At 40.5% G+C, this 19,597-nt stretch overlaps 1 protein-coding gene across 1 annotated transcript in view; it reads right to left on the bottom strand.

Moving 5' to 3' along the window:
• ALKAL2 (ALK and LTK ligand 2) overlaps positions 1 to 10,380 on the bottom strand; it is a 56,039-nt gene extending 45,659 nt beyond the window's left edge. Inside the window, exon 1 of the mRNA XM_075863908.1 lies at positions 10,113 to 10,380. Coding sequence (XP_075720023.1) covers positions 10,113 to 10,365 — 253 coding nt within the window. The 5' untranslated portion in view covers positions 10,366 to 10,380. The remainder of the gene's footprint in view (positions 1 to 10,112) is intronic.
• Between the last annotated feature and the right edge of the window lie 9,217 nt (positions 10,381 to 19,597).

The raw sequence follows: 19,597 nt of genomic DNA, 5'->3' as shown, positions 1-19,597 counted from the left end.
TTCTAGCTGCAAACGTCTGGTTTTTAATGCAATATCTACATAGGTGTATAGAGGCCCATTTCCAGCAACCATCACTGCAGTGTTCTAATGGTACATTGTGTTTGCTAACTGTGTTAGAAGGCTAATGGATGATTAGAAAACACTTGAAAACCCTTGTGCAATTATGTTAGCACCGCTGTAAACAGTTTTGCTGTTTAGAGGAGCTATAAAACTGACCTTCCTTTGAGCTCGTTGAGAATCTGGAGCATTACATTTGTGGGTTAGATTAAACTCTCAAAATGGCTAGAAAAAGAAAGCTTTCATGTGAAACTCGACAGTCTATTCTTGTTCTTAGAAATATTATTACCTTTTCCCATTTCCCCCCCCTAAAGTAATGTTAAAAAATTAAAAAAGTTAACAAAACTGGTATTGCCACGTTCATAAAAGTCCAAACTATTACAATATTTTGTTATTTAACCACAGTCGGTGAACGCCGCAAAAATTAAAAGGCCAAAATCGCAGGGGGTTTTTTGTCATCTTAACTCCCCAAAAAAATGGAATAAATAACATGTAGTTTTTTACCACACGATGTACGTTGTAAATACAAAACCCAAAAAACAAAGATGGAATAGCTGTTTTTTTTCCATTCCACCCTACAAAGATTTTTTTTTATTTTTCCAGCACAATATAAGGCACATTAAATAGTGCCGTGAAAAAATACAACTTGTGCCGCAAAAAACAAGCGCCATACGGCTATGTCAATGGAAAAATAAAAAAGTTACGGCTTTTGGAAGGTAGGGAAGAAAAAAACGAAAATGAAAATTCGAAAAATGGATGCGTCTCCAAGGGGTTAAAGGGATTTTCCAGGTTTAAATAAATAAAGCTTATACAACTTTCTAATATAATTTGTGCTTCAATTCTTCACCATTTTCAAGGTATTAGTTTGCTGTCAGTGAATGAGAACACTGTTGTTTACTTTCAGAGACTGCAAACCTGTACATACATAGTCCTGCTCTCAGCTGAAAAGTAGAAACCGTTGTATCCAGTCTAGGCAATGCTCTGTGATCTAAACAGCCTGGACTCCAGACTGATACATTTTAGCAAACTATCAGTGATATTTGTGTAGCTGCTGCTGATGTGTTTAGCCCACAGAGCATTGCCTAGACTGGTTACAATTGTATTCACTTGTCAGCTGAGAGCAGGACTAACTATGTACAGGGATTTGCAACCACTGAAAGCAAAAAATAATATACTCATTCACTGACAGCAAACAAATATCTTGAAAATGGTGAGGAATTGAAGAACAAATTATATTAGAAAGTTGTATAACTTTTTATTACATAGCAATTCATTTATATAAAACTAGAAAGCCCCTCTAGTAGATTAGAAGCTCTGCATCAGACAAATATAGCTCCGACCACTACAATGGTATGTTATTACAATAATCAGCACAGAATATTGGACCTAAAATTGACATGGACATTTATTTTAGTGGAAAAAAAAAATCATGAATTACTCAGACCAGACCATAAAAGTTACTAAATATAGCAACGTCTATCATAGATCTTAAAAATGACTGCCACATGAATGGGAGCGCTAACTTTCCCACATACACATAGTTTCTTATATAAACAGCATCCATGCCATGCAAATGAACCAGAATAATCCTCACCCTTTGTTTCCTGAACATAACTGAGATATAATGTGTCATTTTACAATGCCAGGAGCACAATACTGAGCAGAGACAAATCAATTAAGAAATTCCTAGGATTAAATATTATAGAGATAGTAGTAGATTTATTGTTAACGTTTTATTCGGAGCTTCTTTGCTGAAGGATCTCTGCCACTGAAGCGTTTTTCTATATATTGTTCTATAAACGTCCTATAATCCAGAATATTTGAGACTCCAGCACCTGTCAGGTCTCATTAATGCTGGGTTCAAGGTATTTTACTGTTTATTTTTAAAGAATGAATTGAAAACAATTACAAAGATAACATACAAGGCAATTTTTCAGAATAATATTGCCTGTAACCATCAAAGAGTCTCCTGCCTGGTAAAAAAAAAAATGTAGAAAAATTTGTAAATTATTATTTCCTTTATTGATTATTTGTAGACAATATTCAATGCTGATATATTTAAAGGTGCAGTACACCATTCAGCCATAACATTAACACCACCTGCCTAATATTGAGTAGGTCTCCCTCCTGCCACCAAACAACTCTGAACCGTCGAGACATCAACTCCACAAGACCTCTGAAGGTGTCCTGTGGGATCTGACACCAAGATCTTTTAGGTCCTGTAAGTTGCGAGGTGAGGCCTCCATGGATCAGACTTGTTTTCCGACACATCCCACAGATGCTCAATTGGATGGAGATCTGGGGTACATGGAGGCCAAGTCACCACCTTGAACTTTTTTCATGTTCCTTAGACCATCCCTAAACAATTTTCGCAATGTGGCAGGGAGCGTTATGCTGCTGAAAGAGGCCACTGCCATTAGGGAATACCATTGCCATGAAGGGGTGTACTTGGTCTGTAACAATATTTAGGTAAGTGGTACGTGTCAAATTAACATCCCCATGAATGCCAGGACCCAAGGTTTTCCAGCAGAACATTTCCTCCCAAAAAATCACACCGCCGGCCTGCTTTTTTCCCATAGTGCATCCTGGTGCCATCTCTTCCCCAGGAACGCAACGTAACGCACCCGGCCATCCACATGACATAAACGAAAACCATCAGACAAGGCCACCTTTTTCCATTGCTCCATCATCCAGTTCTAATGCTTACCGGCCCATGTAGTCGCTTTTGTCAGTGAACAGGGGTCAGTATGGGCACTCAGTCCGGTATGCGGCTACGCAGCCACAAACACAGCAAGCTGCGATGCTACAGTAGCTCTTCTGTGGGATTGGACCAGATAAGCTAACATTCGCTCTTCATGTGTATCAATGGGATTTTCGTGCCCATGACCTGTCGATGGTTCACCGGTTGTCCTTCTTGGACCACTTTTGGTGGGCACTAACCACTGTATACTGGGTACACCTTACAAGACCAGCTGTTTTGGAGATGTTCTGGCCCAGTCGTCTTGTCAGAGTCGCTCAGATCCTTACACTTGCCCATTTTTCCTGCTCCCAACACATCCACTTCAATAACTGACTGTTCACTTGCTGTCTAATATATTCCGACCCTTGTCAGGAGCCAATGTCCTGAGATAATCAATGTTATTCACTTCCCCTGTCAGTGGTTATAATATTATGGCCTAATAGTGTATATTATCAATGCTGCACTCTCACACACGCCCTCTAGTGTTTGGTTTGGTTAAACTCTCAATGTAACATTTGATCTACTTGTAAATAATTTTTGAGTTACAATATGTTCAATTCCTTATTCATTGTGAGCAGTGCATTGTGGGAGCCAGGGCTACCCCCCAACCCATATGGTGTTTTGTAGAGTACAAATAACCATAACAAATAGTGCCCGATTATAAGTACCATACAGAGCCGTATGTTGGACAACATTAACAATTGCCTAAACAACAATAGTATACAGTGCGACCATCACAACCATAATATTCTGTACAGTGCCTAAGTAGCAGTGCCACATGCCGCCATACAGTGCTCGAATACTACCAACATACAGTCACCAAATAACAGTTAACCATACATAACTTAATAACAGTGCTTTACAAATTAATATTAAGAGTTGTGGTTGTCACAACAGCTCCTGAGGTGCCCCTAAAACACCTCTCTTCAGTGGGGGTGGCTGAAGCACCCTGTGTAACCGCACAAGTCGTACACTCTTAACCCCTTCCCGATATCCGCCGTATATATACGGCGCACATCAGGTGGGGGGAAAATGGAGCGGGCTGACGGGCTGAGTCCGCTCCATAGGACGAATGTGTTGGCTGTGTGTTACAGTTGACACTTCCAGGTAACGTGCGGGATCCAGCTAGTTTAATCCGTTAAATGCCGCGGTCAACAGCGACCGCAGCATTTAAATAATTGAAAACAGGGGGGCAACCCCCTGTAACGTTCCAAAGGGGGGTTGCCGTTGGTTGGCATGTCAGCCTGGGGGCCTGATGAAGGCCCCCAGGTCCTGTATCTTTGTACTCCTATGAAGGGGTTCATAGGAGACATTCAGAATCACGATATACTGCAATACATTAGAATTGCAGTACATTGTGCAGCCATTGCTGGTTTAAGTCACCTAGCGGGACTAGTAAAAAAAGTAAAAAAAAACTGTGAAATAAAGTTGTTTTTTTCTAATAAATAAAAAAATTTAAAGTTAAAAAAAAAAACCTTTTCCCATTTTCCCTCAAGCATAATGTCAAAAAAATAAAATAATAACGCATCCATAAAAGTGTGAACTATTACAATATATGATTATTTAGTCCGCACGGTGAACGGCGTAAAAAAATGTAAATTAAATCTTCAGAATTGCTGTTTTGTGGTCACAATATCCCACAAAAAAATTATCAAAAAGTCTCATGTACCCCAAAATGGTACTAATACAAACTACAGCTCGCCCTGCAAAAAAATAAGCTCTCATACGGCTAAATAGACAGAAAAATAAAAAAGTTATGGTTCGTGGTGACAAAACTCAAATTTTATTTTTAACAATAAGTTTTTTCCTTGTAAAAATAGTAAAACATAAAGAAAACGATATAAATTTGGTATCACTGTAATCTTATTGACACGCAGAATAAAGCTAACATCCAATCTTACTGCACAGTGAACGCCGTAAAAAAAACAAACACCCAAAATATTGAGGAATCACTATTTTTTCCTATTCCACCCGACAAATATTGTTTTCCAGTTTCCATATACATTATATGGTACAATAAATGTTGCAGTGAAAATCTACAACTCGTCCCACAAAAAACAAGACCTTATATGGAAATATTGATGGAAAAATAAAAAAGTTACGGCTTTTGGAAGGTGGGGAGGAAAAAACAAAAAGGAAAATCCGAAAAATTACTGTGGCGGGAAGGAGTTAAAGGGCATGTACACCTTTGAAAACAGGTTTTTGTTGTTTTTTTTTAAATATAAAAATGCGTATCAATGTGATTGGTGCAACTTTGTACTTACATTTTCTTAAAAATTATTTTTACTTTTTGAGGTACAGCTGCTTTGTATCCTGTGTACAGAACAGCTGTATCTTGCGCTAAAACCTGTATCCATCAGGTCAGCGGGCTGACAGGTTCAGTGACTCTGACACGCAGGATTGAGCTGTTAGGGCGGGTTCACACATGGCGGAATTTCACTTAAATTCCGCTGCGGACACTCCGCAGCGTTAATCCGCAGCGGAGCCGTTTCTCCATTGACTTTCACTTTAATTTAGCAGTGTTCGTTTACACGATGCGTACAATTCCGCTGCGGAGCATAGGCTGCGGAGCGGAATTTGGTGTCCGCAGCATGCTCTGTCTGTTGCGGAGCAGTGGCGGACTGGTTGCGGACTCATGGCGGAATTTCTCCATTGACTTCAATGGAGAGTCAAAATTCCGCAATGAAGTCCGCAGATCTTATGTGTGCTGCGGAGCGTATTGTTTTTACTACCATGACATTTCTTCATTCTGGCTGGACCTATGTATTTCTAGGTCTACAGCCAGACTGAGGAAGTCAATGGGGCTCCCGTAATGACGGGAGCGTTGCTAGGAGACGTCTGTAAATAGTCACTGTCCAGGGTGCTGAAAGAGTTACGCGATCGGCAGTAACTGTTTCTGCACCCGGGACAGTGACTACCGATCTCAATATACATGTATCTGTAAAAAAAAATATAAGTTCATACTTACCGAGAACTCCCTGCGTCTGTCTCCAGTCCGGCCTCCCAGGATGACGTTTCAGTGTAAGTGACGGCTGCAGCCAATCACAGGCCAAGCACAGGCTGCAGCGGTCACATGGACTGGAGCGTCATCCAGGGAGGTCGGGCCGGATGCCGAAAGAGGGACGCGTCACCAAGACAACGGGCGGTAAGTATGAATTTCTTTGACTTTCACTAGGGAAAGTGCTGTCCCTTCTCTCTATCCTGCACTGAATAGGGAGAAGAGAAGCACTTTTCCTGCAGTCCGCAGCGGCCAGTCCGCATCAATTTTCTGCACATTTTGTGCAGATCCGCTGCAGAATCTGCAACGCAGATTCTGTGCGGCATTGATGCGGACAGTTGCGGAGGAATTCCGCCATGTGTGGTCATGCCCTAACCGATCACATCTAAGTTCATAACTAAGATGTGATGGATAACAGGTGGATCCTGTGTCTCTCGGACCCGCTTTCACTGAACCGTCAGTGCCGCTGACTTGACAAATTTAAGTCTCAACGCAAGATACAGCTGCTCTGTGTACAGAATATAAAGCAGCTGTATCTCAAAAAGTAAAAACTATTTTTAATAAAATGTAATTACAAAGTTGTACCAATTACACTGATACACATTTTTATTTTTTAAAAAAGCCTACCTTTTCAAATGTGTACATGTTTTTATGTTAAGTATATTTTTTAAGAATTTTTGTTGCTTTTTTTATTTTCTTTGTCATTATCTATATTAAAAAATAATCCCCAAATCTTTCAGTTTTCACTTTGACCACTGATCCTCACAATAGACTGACACTTCCTGTTCTGTGGAGATCACTTCTCAGCCGTCATCTCATTATCATCACTGAGCGGATTAGGCTGGATTCACACGAGCATGTTACATCCGTAATGGACGGAACATATTTCGGCCGCAAGTCCCGGACCGAACACACCGCAGGGAGCCGGGCTCCTAGCATCATAGTTATGTACGACGCTAGGAGTCCCTGCCTCGCTGCAGGACAATTGTGCCGTACTGTAATCATGTTTTCAGTACGGGACAGTAGTTCCACGGAGAGGCAGGGACTCCTAGCATCGTACATAACTATGATGCTAGGAGCCCGGCTCCCTGCAGTGTGTTCGGTCCGAGACTTGCGGCCGAAATACGTCCGTCAATTACGGACGTAGTGACCTCGTGTGAATCCAGCCTAACAATGACAGGTAACACATCTATATAGATAACACAGAATCCACTATTGATAATAGGTGATGGACACAGCTCCCCTCCTATCTGTTCCTCCTCAGTGACCTGTCGGCTCTCCTGACATGTCTGTTTCCTTTTGGATCCACTTCTGGCTTTGGCTCAAAAAACTGAGCCAAAAACTGCCATAAAAACTGCATCAAAACTGTGCATGTGATCTTGGCCTAAAGAAGTTCTCTGACAAGGAGACTTTCCTGATGATTCCTCCCTTTAAACACTAATAGTGGGCTTGGGATTGGTATCCATTTACTTAAATTGGAGATGTTGGAGCCATGTTATCAATCATACCACCTGCCTGTCTGTAGTACAGTGGTTAAATACCATGGTGGCACTGAGATACAGCATAGTCACCTGCTGGCTGCTGGTCATGTTGCTTGGCAACAGTCCAAACATTTTACCAAATTGCCTGGCGAGCACAGTGTTGCACAATTTTTTTGTTAGGGGGTTTAAAAAAATTCTCTTAGGTTGGTTTCACACGCACGTTTTTCAGGACGCTTTTATTTTCTTTTTTGTAGTGTGTTTTTTTGTGCAGCCAGGTGTTACATTAAAGTCTATAGTAAAATATAAAAGGCACTACATACACTGTGTTTTTGCTTGCAACTGTTTTTTGGCGTTTTTGTGGTCAGTGCCATTTTTTTTCTAAATGCAAAATGATCTGGGTATCATAGGCTTCTCTATAGAACTTTAAAAAGGCAGAAAAAGAGCATGATCAAAATGTCACTAAATGAAAAATGGCACTAAAAAAAAAGACCTAAAAAACGCATTTTACATTTCAATAACGCCGTCACCTTAAAATGCGTTCTGTCATGTAGTTTGAAAAGCCAAGTGTGACGGCAGACTACGGCTGGAGTCACACATGCAGTTTATTGTAGCAGTTTTTGATGCAGCTTTTTGTATCAGAGCCAGGAGTGGATCCAAGAAAAAAAGAAAAGTATAAGGATATGTTCCCACAGGCAAGATACGCTGCAGATTTTTGCCAAAAGATTTATGTGTGGAAATTTCGTAGCATTTACAGTAGCGCCAAAGTGGATGAGATTTATGGAAATCTCAACCAAATGCTGCGGGGAAAAAAAACGCAGGAAAGTTGTGCGGCTTTCAAATTTGCATGTCAATTTATGCTGCGTATTCGGAGTGGAGATGCTGCTTGGGCTATAGACTTAAATGAAGAGCATAAATTTGGCACTAAAATACACATGTTGAGTTTAGTTGCCGTCTGTACGCAGCGGAAATGCTGTAAAACCCATTAGAAATCCACAGGTGCACCTAAAGTTTATCACAATCAATGCTTCCCACTAAATTCGCAGCTACATTGCATTTCCGCAGCAATATGCGTAGCTAAGACGCACTATTTTCTGCGGATTTCTGTGACTGATTTACCTGATGTGTTTTGAGATTTTGCTTCAGATTTTCTGTTGCGGAAAAGCTGCAGTATATCTGGCGTGCGGAATATACCCTCAAGGAAAGACTGATCCTTCTCCTCTCTTTTATATCCACTCCTGTGTATAGCTTAAAAAACTGCCACGGAACCTGCATTTGTGATTCCAGCCTTTTGAATAATTCCCATCAGGAAATCCTTAATTTGTATCCCGTTAAGGGTACATTCACACACGGCAGATTTGTTGCAAACATTTCTGCAACTAAACATCAATTCCCTACATCTAAATGGGGTTGTTCCTGCAGAATGTGCCTAGATCTCTGTAAAACCCCACTCATGAACGGGAAACGCGCAGAAATTTCTGCAACAAATGTTCCGCTTGTGACTATATTCTAAAGTAGAGATTAAAAGTCCTGGTATGATCAAATGGGTTAACTGCAGCTCCTCAGACTAGTAAATGTATTTGTCAGGTAATTGCCTAAATAACTACTCCATAATGTAGCGTTATTGTGTAAATAACTCCAAATATAACAGGGCAGCTGACAGAACTCACGTTCCATGTGGCTCCGCTGCCAACCTGCAGACTCTAAGCTGTTTTATAGCAGTCTGTAGTCTGTATTCCTGTACACAGAAGCCTGCAGACATCTGAGGGACTTGCAGCAGTTTGAATACCTTGCAGACCGGCATCTGCATCATCCAAACATACTGACCAGTTAAAGACTGTTCCAACAATGTTGTATAATTCAGACACAGCTAATAACTATTATTATAATTCATAATTCATACACCGGGAATATGAGTTACCATTCATCACTGGTTTACATAACCAATGTGTAGCAAGACATTCACACCTTCTTGTAAAGTGCAATATCCCAATTACAAGTTTGGTTGCATGAGAGATATATCACACAATAAACACTGTATATACAAGCTGGAGCATGTGGTGCTAACCCTCTATCCAAGTATATACAGCCTCCAGGACTAGCTTACACAATATATGAGCAATGCCAGTTATGTGATCTGCTCCCTCCTTACTACCATTCCTACCACCTACATGTAATATATTCCATATCGTACCCTACATGTCAGCTCCCAGCCATGTACAGCACAATTCAATTTATCTGATCTATCAATTCTCCTAGGAGGCTCTCCTTTCTATCCCTTACAAGTGCACTACAAAGAACGATCCCCATAAGAGGTGCTGGTGACTTTTCTTGTGTATTGCACCTTATCATTAGCTTATAATGGTGATACACTATAAGATTCTTCATATAGATCTGTGGTTCTGTATTTCTCAGTGATGTGAACTCATGAATTGTTAAAATGCACAAGAAAGCCATTCAATGACAATTTAAGCTCTGCTACATCTGAATTGTGAATAAACATATATGTAAAATATAAATAGTATACTATTCTTCCTTTAGTCCAAAGTCACTGATACAGAGATATTCCTTACATTATATATTGGAGCATGTGTTTCATTCCTCATCTAGGCAGCTGTAAAAGTTATAAGTGAACTGAGTTTGCTAATGTAGCAAGGTTGAGTTTGTCATTTAGCACTAGGTGGTAAACTGATGTATTTTCTGTATCTAAACTGCAAGTAATAAAGTACAAAAAATAAATAAATACATAGATAAATAAATAAATAAATACATAGTGTAACAATATATATATGGAAAATACAAACTGACCAAGCACAGTGAAACTTAGTGAAATTCTTACCTACTCTCTGCTCCTGGTAAGCCCCATATTCAATCTCCTCCTTGTCCTCTGGGTAGTAATCTTGCTTTGAAGGATACTGAACCCCGTTGTCTTCTATATTATTATACCCTTTAAAGTCTTTGATAATTTTCATGATAAAATTGAGCAGGTTCTTGTCAGTCAGGTTGATGGAGTCAGTCCTGCATTTACAGTATCCAGGAGAGAGCAATAGAAGTATAACACCCAGCAGTGCAGAGCCCATAATATCCCTCATCTCTCATCCAGTGGAGCTTCTTAGGGTAGAAGAAAAAGAAAAAGTGCACATGTATCAGTATTATAAAGCTGCAGCTCAGTGTACTCATTCTTTACTGCCAGCCTGCCAGTCTAGTGTGAAGTCAGAGGGCACAACCCCAGCACTGGCACACATCTCACTCACACTGAGTACACACTACACTTACATTCAAGGCTAATGCAAGCAACACAGCAAACACATATAACAGATCTAGAGGTGAGAGAAGACACCTGCACAGTGTTACCTGGTGTATGGCTGCTTCTGATCCCTGTGCCCCCTTGGCTTGGCGCAGATACACTCCTGCTGATAGGGAGGAAGTTTGCAGCTGCCCTGGAGCAGTGTCAGTCTCTATGCACCATGCCAGTTACTCTGATGACTCTTATATAGAGTTTAGCTTGTCTATAAGTGGCTGCTGATAATATTGAATTGAATGTGGGAGGAAAAGTCAACTTGGAAGAATGAGTGGTGCAGGCAGGTCCCCCAGATCTTCAGCTCCTTCACTTCTTATCCTCTCTCATAGCAGACGTAGGAGCTGTCCCTTGTGGCTCATCTCATGCACCAGCCTTTAATTAACAATCCCCAGGAAAATCCATTGCTGTATTCCCGACCATCACACCTCATGTGCAGGAGGCAAGTCCCCTCAGAGGTCTCATCCCACACCAGCCTTACCAGCAGCACCAACTTTCTTCTTGGAGAATATTACAGGAAACGATTAAAGGGGCATCCTATAAGTCACACATCTTCTCCACATCCATAACCTTTATTCCTGGAGATGCATTAGCTTAATGATGCTGATTGCTGGCTTATTAGATGCAGTGATGAGCAAGTTCCTAATGGAGTTCATGTGCCCACTCTATCAGGTGGCAGGGGCTCATAGTTATTTCCCATTTTCAGGGCTATAGGGGAAGGATGCAGAAATCTGAGCTGCTTGAACTTTTCTATTTGCTTTATTTTGTGTGTTTACCACTCCCAGCCAAGAGTAAATATAACATAAGACAAAGAAAAGAAGGAAAAAAATCAGGGACAGAGTGAGAGTAAAGCTTAAACCTTTGTCATTCTTCACATTACTTAGATGCAACAGTTAAAGCAGTCACCAAACATTGTGTGACACTCGCATTGCTGCAGGTATTGCTTGCTCTCTCCTTTGACGACACGCAGTGGTGACAATTGGTAATGCAGCCATATTCCTTATTGTGTTTTATGGTGAAATAATTACTATAGACCCTGCCAAAATTGTAAATGACTTAATTTTCTACCCTTTTTATGTTTTTTTAATTGTATTAAGCTGCATATTGAATTTATGCTATATGTAACTTTGGTGACAAATTATATCCTAAAAATAGTTTAGATTTATATTAATTTCTGACAGTAACACTCTTCCCCCACCTAAACGAAACCCCAAAAACAATGGAGGAAGCACTGTTTTTTTCCCATTCCACCCCACAAAGACATTTTCTCCAGTTTCCAAATACATTATATGATTCAATAAATATTGCTGTGAGAAAAATACAACTTGTTTGGCAAAAATCAATCCCTCATACGGCTATATTAACAGAAAAATAAAAAAGTTATGGCTTTTGGAAGGTGGGGAGGAAAAAATGTAAGTGAAAAAACTAAAAACAGCTGTAGAAGGAAGGGTTAAAGGGTTTTTCTAGAACACGGTGACATGAATTGTCCATGCTGAAGTGACTGTAGCAGTGACAACACTGTGACTGTAATCATCCTGGTCACGCCACATGTCAGCATCATGGACGACAAATCACCATATTCCTGCGTACACATGGGGTCGGCGAAAGAGGCCAGTGGTATGGATCAGTGAGGCATTTTTATGCCTAGTATATGGCAAGCTTTTCAGAATTTTTTGGGGGGATTTTTAGGCAAAATGAGAAAGTTGTACTTTAAATGGGGTTTGCTGGTGGTTGAAGAATTGTCTCAAAGTCGTAAAGAGTCTCTAGCATGTATTTAAGCAAGACATGTCAGCCCTCAAGTCTGCTTTCGTAAATACCTGTATTCCCTATAAAATAGAGCACATTTTGTTCATGTACACGTGGACACCGTCCAATAAGGGTTATCAGAGTGTTTAGGGACACACACCATTGAAAAGGGTAATTTAAAGCCCGGTTGTCAATTTATTCATAAATTTCCAGGCGGAATAACTCACAGTTGTATGTGTAAAATGCTAGACATGTGACATGAATTACAAGTATTTACTAAAACAGACATGTCAGGAGAGGTGCCGGATGTTAATTTTAGCTTCATTAATTAGATTTAAGTATGTAGACAAAAAATTATATGTTTGTCATTTTTTTAAATTATTGTAGCTCTTTCTGTAACTCTCATAAATTTTAATGGAGAGGGTCATCTCCATTGCCTTCTGAAAGGGAGAGGACCGACATGAATCGGCAAACAGAGGTCCTAGATGTGGAACTCTAACCTTCCCTACCTTGGTTGAACTTGATGGACATTTTTTTAACCGTACTAACTATGCAACCTATCAGGTATAAATTGCCTAACCTGTGAATATGTTATGAATGTTTAAGATGGAAATTCCCCTGTAATTGTCACAGAAATGTCATTAGTCTATCACAGTCTCCAGAAAGTGATGGCGTACAGATCCTCCTCCAGAGGCTAGGTAGTGGCAAGGGAGCTGTATACAGAGCTTTGTTGCGTCTATAGTGTATAGTGCTACTATCCTGCCTTATATAGGCCTGAAGCAGAGCTGCCATCTGTCATTAAACCGCCTGCCCTCCAATGGCTCTGTCCCAGTCTACACAGCAAAGCTGACAAGTGAGCAGCAGAAAACAGAAAATGTCAGCCTATTGTCTGTACCCAAGTGACAAAAAATACGAAACATCCCAAAAACATTTTGAATTAAAAACTTGATTTAATCAAATTTTTTTTTTTTTTGAAGCTACATTTTTTTTACACTGAAAAGTGACATGAAGTGTCAACCTATTGTGACTGGTAGTCGAGAGTACAAAAACTGCAAGATTTTTACATAGTGGCATGAAAAAAAACACCAAAATGTAACTAAATAAATGTTTAACATAAAAACTTGATTTTAACTATTGCTTTTTGACCACAAATATTTATGAACTGCGCACTGCATTATGCTTATATCCCTCTACTCATTATTTAAATTATTTTTATTGGTAGAATCAAGTGGCCATTACTACCATGCAGCAAAGGAGCATATTTACCCTAAAAATAAGGAATATATTTCTGTGGTGCCCCCTACATGGTGCAGTCACAGCTATACTACTAATATTTGTCTGTATAAATACAATTGTGTCCACAAATGTTTAAAAAAGTAACAAGTTATTATTGATCTGCTGAGACTTGTAGTCCCACAACCCTCTGCTTCCTGAGCCTGGTGTATAAAATGTAATATAAATGACTCTCCATCTGGCTGAACTGTCTATAAACCAATGACTGAAGACTTAATGTCACGGGATCATTCAAAGTATTTGAAGTTATTACCTTTTCATGTGAAAGGCGATTCTGGGGAGTTTTACCTATGAGCATATTTACTATACGTGTCCATGCTTCACATCCATACATCTAGAGTAAGTATATTTACTCAGGTGTGAGCAGACACATAAACTCCTGTCCACAATCACATTCCATGTCTTAATTTATTAGGTTATTCAGATAAATACTTATTACCGTCGATAAGTTGAGCCTATAAAAAGGGAAAGCTGACGACGTTCATACAACTGCTCACATAACAATTAGCCGGATGTATTAAATAGATATTAAATGGAACATTATTGAATATGTGTATATATATTTATTTATATGGCAGGAAACTTAATTGGTCAGTTAGGGCTCCTGCACGTGGCTGTATTACGGATCTGTGTGGTACTAATAGTCTGGTATGGGCCCATACTCTACCTTCCGATTTTATCCGAAAGCACACAGTATTTTTTCTAATAGATTTATATGTGCCGTATTACAGATGTATTGTCTTCTGGAAATATTGCTTCTGGAGAGAATACAAGGCCTTACAGAGGCACCATACGAGAGCTTACGGGTCCCTAATACAGACTCCATGCGCTGCCATACAGGGTCACTTCATTTAGCTTTAATTATTCCAATATAATCATAAGGACAAGTGCACACTTGGCAGTTATACTATCGTTTTTCCTAATGACATAGATGGGAAAAAGGATTAGGATTAGGAAGACCACATGTAAAAGCCATGAATGTGCTGCAAGCCATTCATTCTACATAAGTACTGGTGATTTGCGTGGCCTGTGGTGTGGTACAATATCACAAGAACAGCCTGATACTACACAATGCATTGGTAAAAATTGTGGGCTCTAAAGTGAAATTCGGACTTTAGAGTCACTTTAAAAAATATATTTTTTAGGTTAATACAAAACTAGCAATAACTTAACCTAATATAAAATTATCATTGAAAACGCTTTCTTTACAAAAAATAAATAAATATTTGGACATACATTGCAAAGTACCTCCAAACTTCTAGTCTACAGAGCTACACCTTATATTTTAGGGTTCAGAAAGGCATAGGCAAAACATAGAGTCATGACAGCTATGCTGATCCAATCATATTGCGTATACAGAGCCTCCATTCCTCCAATCAGAAACTTTTTAATTAACCGACCATTTTGTTTTTGGATTTGAGAGCTCCTGAATAACAATAGCTTTTTTTTTTTTTAATAGTGAGCCATCATGAATTATAGGGGTCCCTGGCAGGGATAATTCATGCTTTATTGAGGTAATAGTAAAATGTAACATTAAGTCCTGAAAATGAACATATAATTACTAATAAAACTTTACTAACTCTTTCAATGGATCAGCAATTCAAAGCTCAGAATATAAAACTCTAATATTCATAATATTCAGGATGGAAATGACCCTGTAATTTCTGATTAGAGCGTCTGGGAGATAAACCAGATTCCTTCTTACTTTCTGTGGCAGCCCATGAGGTTATATCTTGGCCATTTATTTAATAACGATAAAGTCTTGTATGTATGCAATATATTTCTTCCTTTTCTCGGATGTTGTAAATTACTGAACTTTTTGGATTAAATTTTTTTCCCCAAAAAATATGTATGGGGGTGCCCTTCTGTTGGACTTGAGCCTCCCATGTAGTACTTGGATAGCCATTCATCTGAATGGCTGCCATGTAATACTACATTTCTCCTGCAGCGGGTCTAGCTGGTGGCTATTCACATTATTTACTATCCAATACAGGTTGGCATGTTTGATATGTGATTTATTGTATTGGATTTGCCCATTTGGGTTATAATCTTTTAGTTTTAGGAAAACATATTAACTTTAGGACTTTTATATGTAGGTATAGAATGGTCACAGAGCAGCTTTGGGCACCGTATTAATGCCTTTAAAAAATATAGCATGCGTTTGAGCATAAAATCAGATATAATGTATAGGCCCACAGTAAGATATGGTCGGCATATTACGGAGCTGTACAACATGGATTCGTAATACAGCCTAGTTCATGAGGTTTAACTTAAAGTCAGTACAAGATAAATAAAAAGAAAGTAATTTCAAAGTTACTTGACATTATATCTTGATCAGGTCAAATATTCAAAAGCTGAAATGTTATCGGGTTATACAGCAACACAACCATCCAAAACGTAAAAGAAAAGTATACATCTGGATAGCTGAAGAGAAAGGTTTTGTATTGGCTTTGAAAGCAATAGAGATGCTGCGGCAGGACTTGAAATCAGTAGTTTATGATGGAAACCTATTATGTAACTTTACGGCACTTCTCCAACAAAGAATACTGGAGTATGTGAACGCCCAAAATATTATAGGGGAAGTTTTATTTCAGATAATGGCAGTCTAGCAAGTGGTTAAGTGTTGGTGAAAGTTACTTTTCCACATGGGTAATATAGGCAATATAGGCATTGGAAAACATTGTTCCTAAGGCCAGTGGTATATATAGGGGCTTTATTGTAGAGATGAAAGTGGGTCCCCCATTATGGCGCCAGTCTTGCCGCCCAGAACAGAAGCGTCTAGTTTATTTTGCCCTCCCCATTCAATGACACTTGGGCTAATTTCCCACTGTCTTGTTTGCTAATACAGTTCTTCTTTCCAAGGGCCCCAAAACAGCCGCATGTTCTGCCTCTATGGTGTTTATGCCCTTGCCTAAGGCCTAATGTATACAGTGTACTATTCTTCCTTAGATGCATTGCTTCTAGGGAAGAATAGGTGGCATTTAAAAAGTCATAATAGAGTGGCACACAGACTGCCTAAAAGCCTGTACCCATAGAAACTCTGTGTACCACTATACAGGGTCCGTGCAGACAGGATTGCCAAATGCATGAGTCTTTAACTAAATGTAGAATTAAACATTATTTTACTGTGTTTTTTTTAAATCTTTGTTTGATATTAAAACATTTTTTAGATAAAAAAACAATCAGTAGCTTGGCTCAATAATAAACGATAAAGCTTCACATTGAATGACTGCAAGCAGAGATGTTGAAAACTGTGAACAATTTAGACAAAAGCTAATTTAGAAAATTGTATATAATATAAATGACAAAATACAATGAATTCGTTTTATTTGTGGAAAATATAACACCACTTGAATAATGTAGTGAATCTTTCTGAAAACTCCTTCTGATTGGGAAGAAAAACACATTTTCCTATCTTCATTATGCAGTAAAAGAGAATCGTCTGGTTATCCAAACAATACAAAGACACAGAAACGATGATCTCTTTATGAGTGTTAGTTTACATTGTACATAGATAGTAGAATATATTAACTGAACATGTAGACTAAACATGGGGATAAATGGTTGTAGGGCAATAATTATTTCAACTGTGTCTTAGTTTTAAATTCCCAGTGATAGATTGCAGAGATCATTCTCATTTTGTATGACAAATCCTAAAAATGTCTAATTCATGTATAATATGTCCAATAAATCACCCTCAACATATGCTATTGTAACGTCTACGGTCGCTGCGAGCTCAGTACAGCCTTAAAGAGCCAGAGCACACACATGTGTGAGACTGAGCTGATTGCTCCCAGATCACCCTGGACTATAAGAAGGGCCCTGTCCCTTCCTTCATTGCCTGAGCATTGTTTGTACCCAGGGCCGCCATCAGGGGGGTATTAGGGGTACTGGTGTGAGGGGCCCGGCCAAACCTAATTGAAAGGGGGGCCCGGCAACTGCCGCGACATTCTTTTGGTAGGAAAAAACGGGCCCCTGCAATGGGTTTTTTTCACCAAAAGAATGTCGTGAGCTGCTGCTGCTGCGGGCCCCCTCCCCTCCTCTCCCCTGCCCTCGTCATGGGGGGCCGTCAAACCGTCCGCCCGCGCGCGCGCACCCACGAACGCCTGCACCCGCGATCGGCCGCGCGGACACACATGGACAAAACTTACCTGGAGCCTGGCTGGAGGTGAATGACTGGACGTCTGGACCGAACACCTCGCCTGGAAGACATCGCCGGAAGAGGACTGGAGTGGGAGCAGCTCTTCTGACACAGTGAGTAAATTATCTCAAAGTGCTGTTTATGTATGGCCCAGTTCACACAGTATTTTGCAGGCAAAAAAAAATCCTTAAAGAATTTTGAGGCAGATTTTGACTTGCCCACACTATCTTGCTGCGTTTTTTTGCTGCGTTTTTTGCCCGCGGCGATTGAGGACAGCAGACAAAAAACGCAGCGAAAAATGCATTTTCTGCCTCCCATTGATTTCGATGGCAGGTCAGAGGCGGAACCGCGGCAAGAAAGGACGTGCTGCTTTTTCTTTTTTCCACGACTGGCTCCCATTGATTTCAGATTAAATCAATGGGAGGCGGTTTTGGAAGTTGTTTTGTGCTGATTCTGACGCAGTGTCCGAGTCAATATCAAGGCCCAAAAACTCTGTGAACTGGGCCTTATTGTTAGGGCTTATTCAGACGAACGTGTAATACGTCCGTGCAACGTGCGTGATTTTTACGTGCCTCGCACGGACCTATGTTACTCTATGGGGCCGTGCAGACTGTCAGTGATTTTCACGCAGCGTGTGTCCGTGTGTCCGCTGCGTAAAACTCACGACATGTCCGATATTTGTGCATTGTTCGCGCATCATGCACCCATTGAAGGCAATGGGTGCGTGAAAATCACGCCCAGCACTCCCGCAGCCGTATAAACTATGAATGAAAACAGAAAAGCACCACGTGCTACAAACATACAAACAGAGTGTCATAATGATGGCGGCTGCGCGAAAATCACGCAGCCGCGCATCATACGCTGCTGCCACACGGAGCTGTTATCGACCTTTTGCATGCGCAAAATGCCACGTTTTTTGCGCGTGCAAAAAGCACACGCTCGTGTAAATCCGGCCATGGGACGGAAACGGAAGCTGTGCTGTCACTTTCACTTTCCGTTGCGGGGTTCACCCGACAGAAACCTAAGACGGAACCCCGGAACGGAAGCGAACGGTGATGTGAACAGGCCCTAACACAAAAGTTTTGTATTTTTTTAAGCTGGTTCACAAAAAAAAATAATTCCAAATTCTACTGGACCAACTGCCTATTTAGAGACCGGCAGCAGCTCCAGGAGCGACATCATAAGGGTAGGAACACACTAGGCGGATATGCTGAGTAAAACTACACAGCTTATCCGCCCCGGTAGCCGCAGGGAATTCTGCCAGCAAAATCGCACCAAATAGTGGCGCAGGTTTGGTGAGGCATGTCCGCTGCGGGAATCCTGTAGGGAAAAAAAAGTTTAGACTTACCCCGGCCGTAGTTTAGGGCGACGCGTCTCTCTCTTCTGAACGTAGCCCCGCCTCCTGGGATGACGCTGTAGACCATGTGACCGCTGCAGCAGTCACATGGGATGAAACGTCATGACAGGAGGCGGGGCTGCGCTAAGGATCGCGTCACCAGGACTACGGCCGGGGCAAGTCTAAACTTTTTTATAAATTTAAAAAAGTGCCTTTTTTTTTCTTCTCATTTGTGATTTTTGCGGCAGAACCGCAGCATTTCCGCAACAGAGGAGCGGCGATTCTACAGAATACATTGACATGCTGCGGCTTAAAAAGCCAAAAGCCACACTGCAGGTCCATTATTTTTGCAGCGTGTGGATGAGATTTGTTCTAATCTCATCCACTCTGCTGCGACTGTAATACGCTGCAGATTTTCCACAATAAAATGTGTTGCATAAAATCCGCAGTGTTCATGCCTAGTGTGTTCCTACCCTAAGGCCGGATTCACACGAGCGTGTGCTTTTTGCG

The sequence above is a fragment of the Rhinoderma darwinii genome, chromosome 4 (genome assembly GCF_050947455.1).
Source record: "Rhinoderma darwinii isolate aRhiDar2 chromosome 4, aRhiDar2.hap1, whole genome shotgun sequence".
NCBI classification, from domain to species: domain Eukaryota; kingdom Metazoa; phylum Chordata; class Amphibia; order Anura; family Rhinodermatidae; genus Rhinoderma; species Rhinoderma darwinii.
Note: the sequence above shows the minus strand (reverse complement) of the source record. Positions and strands in the feature narration are given on the sequence as shown.